General features: G+C 40.6%; 1 protein-coding gene across 1 annotated transcript in view; it reads left to right on the top strand.

The window, feature by feature from the left end:
• The window catches only part of sema3c (sema domain, immunoglobulin domain (Ig), short basic domain, secreted, (semaphorin) 3C), a 35,883-nt gene that overhangs the window by 17,996 nt on the left and 11,814 nt on the right, over nucleotides 1–6,073 (top strand). The window contains exons 5-9 of the mRNA XM_010775764.1: nucleotides 1,829–1,948; nucleotides 4,231–4,321; nucleotides 5,265–5,384; nucleotides 5,674–5,816; nucleotides 5,892–6,006. Of these exons, the coding sequence (XP_010774066.1) occupies nucleotides 1,829–1,948; nucleotides 4,231–4,321; nucleotides 5,265–5,384; nucleotides 5,674–5,816; nucleotides 5,892–6,006 (589 nt within the window). The remainder of the gene's footprint in view (nucleotides 1–1,828; nucleotides 1,949–4,230; nucleotides 4,322–5,264; nucleotides 5,385–5,673; nucleotides 5,817–5,891; nucleotides 6,007–6,073) is intronic.

The raw sequence follows: 6,073 nt of genomic DNA, 5'->3' as shown, positions 1-6,073 counted from the left end.
GGGGGGGGGGGGGGCACAGAAGGAGAAATATAGACCAACCAGGTTGATTACATCTGTTTGCTGCTAGCTCAAAAGCACTTTGAACTGGATGTGATCACCACTTGAATTTGAGACTGGGGGCTGCTCATCATATGCATAGGGAACGCAAGAGGGAAATAAAACAGGATGCGGCTACCTATACTGTATATCTGACAGAAGATACGGGTGCAGGCCCCAAAGCCGTTGGGTGTGTGAAGGTTGAAGGAGGGTGTAATGAGATGATACGGGAAATAAAAAGTGTGGAGAAAGCAAGACGGACAGAGATAGGGAGATAAATAACAGAGATGGGTGTGTGACGGTGAAAGGTTGTTTTTCTTCAATAGTTCCCAGTGGAGCTGTGCACCGACCGCGAGCTGCAGCAGCTGCCATTCCTGCAGCCATGGCAAAGTTCCTGAAGGCTCCCCCAATGCATCTTCCTCTCCTCCATACTTCTTCTTTCCTACACTCCTTTTTCTGCAAGCTCAGGCTTAATTAGCCACAAAGTCCAGCTCTCCCACTGCTGCCGTTTTGGTACATGTAAGCAGAGCTGGAGGAAGATCTGCTTCACCTATATCACATATACCACTGACACTGTGTTTCCACTGGCCTTAATTCCAGACCAGTGAGCTGTGGAATTGTTTGATTGTGTATAACCGTCATAGAAAGTGAGATACGTTTGAATTACTCCCTCATTTGGAATAGGATACTCCAGGAGAGATAAACAAGTTCTGGATTTGGTATTCACGTTGGCTGAGTACCAGGAAATGCTGCAGACGTTATCCTCTGTAATGTGTGATTCAGTGCAGATGAGGTTAAGAAAATATCAAAGTACTTTTTTAAACATGCTGTCAAGTATCGGAGAAGTTTTTCCATCTGCTATTCATATTGAAAGTTATTAAAAGGTATTTAAGCTTGTATAAAGTGAATGTAATGATTGATGAACAGTGGCCACTGTGGCTACGAGTAACACTTAGCTAGATGCGGAATTATTGTGTTTAGCTATCTGTATCACTACCAGGGGCGCCGCCAGGGATTTTGGGCCCCATGAAAAGATATCACATTGGTTACTTAAACATTTTATTCTTAATGTTCTAAAATAGTTTGGGCCCCTGTGAGTCACGGGCCCTTAGAATCGTCCTAACTTTTCACCCCCTTACGGTGCCCCTGATCACTACTATAGAGAAACCAAGAATTGCTTATCTTTTAATGCATTTCTCTGAATTATAAATTAATTTACGAATGCATAGACTGAAGAAATTGCATTGTATCTTTTCGTTAACACTAACCTTCAGATCAGTCCTTACCATTTAAGGAGAATACTATTATAATTATTATTATTTTTGATGTGTGGGAAAATCCGCCTTGTGTTTTCTTAACAATTGACATTTATCCAAAGAGAATTTTATACATGTATTGTATGGCCTATACATTTTATCAAGATCAAAACAAGTCATTCTCGGTTTTCCGTCCACTCTGGGTTATGCAATTATATTTACAGTCTAAGATTATATTGTACATCAATAGTTAGCTACCTCTAGCCATCATAAACTACCGGCCACAAGAACTCATCTATGAGTGTAGCAGCAAAACTTGGCGTGTTTGGCTAAGAATGAATATTCTCATTTGCACAGGGAACAGTGTCTTATTTCTTTACCAAAAAGCTTCACAGTCTTGCTTTAAAGCATTGTGCTAGAGACAAGGAGCTTATGAAAGATTAGCCAAACAATTACATCGGAGTTATTCTGAGTTTACAGTTGTTTTTCACCTACTGAACTTTTAACATTTCTTTTTGTTTATCTGTACTTTCCAGCATGGTTGTGGGAACTTCATCCGGGTGGTGCAGCCGTACAACAGAACCCATCTGTTCATGTGTGGCAGCGGAGCGTACAGTCCCGTCTGTGCGTACATCAACAGGGGCCGCAGACCAGAGGTGGGAAAACCATGACGGACTCACTCCACTAAATATACAAACTCTTTCTGGTGCAAACCATGTTTAGGGATTGTGGCCTGCATCACATCCATAACTGAAACTTTGAGAGGCTAGAGACCGAAAACTGTAAATATGTTTGATGGATTGTTCCTCCTGGTTTTCCATTCAATTACTTTAGGACACACTCCAGGCTGCTGACCTCTAACATGATCCAAAAAGTCAAAACACATTTTTAAAAAAAATGTTTTTAAAGCTATCATATTGAGTTACCGAAGATAGTATAGGTCCCTTATATTATTACGAAAATACACCTAATTATATTAATTGAGTTAATGCACTAGAAATGCTTATTGCTAATTTAAGACTGTAATTCTTGTCTTTTTTATTCTCGGAAAATAGTTTAATCAATGTAAGTGTCACCTCTAAGCTAATACAATTCTCATAGTGGGAATACTGCCACCCAGAGCAGGTAAACCACATATATTGTGTGACAGATTAGGAAATCATAAAATAACAGAATGAGAAGTATTTATCTTATGTTGAATCAGATTTTATCTAATTTGAGAGGTTAATGAGTACATATAACATGGGTTTGATGGATAACTGTAATAATATGAAATAAGATGTCCTCACAACACTCTTCTGCAAAGGAATTCAACATTAGAGCCAGCAAATACTGGAAGTGTGTGCAGCGGATGACAACAAGCACAGAGGAAATTGCTATATCATCATATCATATTTTATCTTTCCCTGGAAGGAAATTCATCAGATAGCAACTGTGAGCATATTCTTCTCGTCAACTAGGAATGTAGCAGTGTCACCACATGACCAGAGAGAGTTCATAACTTTATATAAGCAAACATTTCCTGTATTCAGTTTGATGCCTCGAGAGAGGAGCTGCAGAGGATAAGAGGGGGAAAATGGAGCTCTAGTGTCAGGGACAGAGGGCTTATTTCTGGGCACTGTTCTTTTATCTCCAGCCTCACAGCTCTGGAAGTGAGAGCAGGGAAGCCCTCCAGTAGAAAAGTGCTCACTGAGTGAACAACTATTAGCAACAGACTGCTGCCAATATGCACAGCGAGTGAGCCTCCATACACGCTCTTGACACACTGTTGTTCCTTTTGTCATTCGGGGGTTTTGTTTGAAAAGCAGCCTACTCAATTTTCAACTTCTAAACTCAAACATGTTAGAGTCCCACGAATGATATCTGTTAATTATAACAAGCTGCTTTACTGGGAAGTTGTTAGCAAGTTCACACAGTGGGGACCTTTGCCCCGGGAACGTGCCTCGGGCTATTGTGTCTGTTGTAAAAGACAGAAAGGTTATTCACATGTGTCAATCTGTACTCCTCTGATTGGTATTTTACACTGCAATAAATATCAATCTTACTGGGTTCATTTATATCTGAATTAGTCTTTAAATCTTTTATAAGATGCAAAAACTCCATTAGAGAAGTTAGACTTGTAACATAGTATCAGTACATCAGTTGTCAATTGTCAAAGGAAGAAAGTTGTTTAAAATATCCCCTTTATACATTTTAGTATTCTGATTTAAACATTTGATTAATAATCAAAGTTGAGATTCAAGGGGATTATTAGGAAATCTTCCTTCCTCCGCAGATAAATGAGAAAATAGTCCTTTAGTCCAGACTGTTTAAATCAGTTTTTATACTAAAAACCGACAATTAATTTAAAAAACACATTCTCAAGTGGATGGGGGAATGGTTTGTTTTAATATCAAATTACTTGTTAAAATTGATATTCTTTGCAGTGTAGAGGTTAATGACAAAACCATGAAGTAGTCGGCACCTCTTGGCAGACAAACACATTTGTCTGGAAAAAATGTCCTCATCTGACGTGGCTTTCCCATTCGAGGAAGCACCATCACCCCCATGGGCCAAACGTTGAAAGGATGGGAGAAGAGGCCCTGTAATTTATTTACACAGGTTATTGTAAAAGATGTTAGGGAAGTCAGGTTTTCAACAAGTAGCAGATTTAAACTTGGCTGCCTTTCCACCTGAGATGGAGAGATGGCTATCAAACATATCAGCAAGAAAGTTCCTCCCTGGATTTATCTTTTTACTGTCCCACACGGGCCAGTTAGGGTAGACTCGGCCAAGACTGTTTTTAAAAAGGATGGAAACATGAGCTTTGCTACCTGTTGGGACATTTGTTACGCTCATACTGTACATGCCGTTTTATTGTGGTCGGGGCCACTTCAGGAAACCACTTTTCATATAAAAACTGTCTCCACAATGTCTGACTTCCTCTTCTCTGTCACAGGAACAAGTGTTTCTTATCGACTCGAGGAGCGAATCTGGGAAAGGGAGGTGCTCCTTCAACCCTCAAGTGAACACCGTCTCCGTCATGCACAGTATGTGCCTCCACCTTCATGAGAAACTTGTTGTTAACATACAAAATAAATCATTTGAAGTTTATTAGCCCTCTAGATTTGTTCATTTGTTCCTCCGGGAGCTGAATTTTTGGTTAAGTGTGAATTATTATAGGTTAAATCTTTTTTTAAGAGGATTAAAATATCAGCGTGGCTCACACAACACATAAGACACGGACCCCCAGAGGCTGAATAAGTACCCTCTTCAGGTCAGCCTGCACCCTCACTTTGATCTCTGATTGGTTGAGCAGTGTTGGGTTGCTGTTGACACGCTAAAGGCGACACATAGCACCCTCAGATCTGCTTTCTGACACCTGAGCATGGCCGTGTCAGCAGCAGCTTTGCCAGCTAGTGAGCACACTCAAAGATGCCATGGAGGGAGCCCGAGGGGAGGGTGGAATATCTTTAAAGGGGTAAGGAGGAAGGTGCTTTGCCAAATCAAGGAGAGGTCAAAGAAAAGCCTTTGGAAGCAGTGATTCGACTGAGAATAAAGGGCATTGTCTGAGCTGTATAAAATCTGCACTTCATCTCCCTGTCGTCATGTTTTGGACCCTCGGTGACTGTCTGAGTGCTGTCAACACTCGCTCCTTAGCCAGCAAGATTAGATGCAGGCCACATTCCCCTAATCCTCCCCTAACTTGCCCCGCATTCTCCAAAACACATGGTCTGGAACCGATGGATGATGAAGTGAGAGTAAAGGAATGATAAAGAGCATGAGGCAGCGTATCAGCGGCAGAACACACACACACTGTAAACCCATTCATAGGACATTATTTATCAGTCATAAAATAGGTGTACTTTATCAATATAAAACAAAATAGCTGACGCTGTTTCTGTATTTTCTTGTTTCTAGAAGCACTTGTGTTTTGGCTATACAAAGTACTGCATGTTACAATATTGTTGATTTGTTGTATGTTCCCCTCAGACCAGGAGCTGTTCTCAGGCATGTACATTGACTTCATGGGGACAGATGCTGCCATCTTCAGGAGCCTGACCAAGAGGAACGCGGTGCGGACAGACCAGCACAACTCTAAGTGGCTTAGTGGTAAGCACACAAACATTGAAAGTATATCTTCAAATATATATATATATATATATATATATATATAATGCAGAAGCCATGAGAAAAAATTGATGATTACAATTGTTGTTTCTCTCTGTTAATGCCTTTTTTTTAAATAGGTAGACAAAAACTCCCTTTATTAAATCATAACCTTAGGAGAGAAAAACAATTTAGATCAGAATTGTTCTCACTTGCCTCTCTTTACTCAAATAGGTTTCACTCCTTTAATATTGATTGCTAAATTGTCTTTTCCTTTTTTTTCTTCCATCAGAGCCAATCTTCATTGACGCCCACCTGATCCCAGACGGGACAGACCCTAATGATGCCAAATTGTACTTTTTCTTCCGCGAGAGGCTGACGGATAATAGTGGAAACACTAAAAATATCCACACTATGGTGGCCAGAGTGTGTCCAGTGAGTTCCCTTTTCTTTGCCTAAATAAATCAATAGTTTTCCGGTTCTCTTCCAATGTGCCACTTTTGTCTGCAGAGTGACATCGGAGGACAGCGCAGCCTGGTGAACAAATGGACCACCTTCCAGAAGGCCCGGATGGTGTGTTCGGTTCTGGAGGAAGACGGCACCGAAACTCACTTTGACGAGTTAGGTGGGTGAAATAAGGAACTGGACCATTTGGGTGTTTTTGCATGTTTTTGCATGTTTTATATCTCCTT

Source organism: Notothenia coriiceps, unplaced genomic scaffold (genome assembly GCF_000735185.1).
Source record: "Notothenia coriiceps isolate Sejong01 unplaced genomic scaffold, NC01 NC01_scaffold00016128, whole genome shotgun sequence".
In the NCBI taxonomy this organism is placed as follows: domain Eukaryota; kingdom Metazoa; phylum Chordata; class Actinopteri; order Perciformes; family Nototheniidae; genus Notothenia; species Notothenia coriiceps.
Note: the sequence above shows the minus strand (reverse complement) of the source record. Positions and strands in the feature narration are given on the sequence as shown.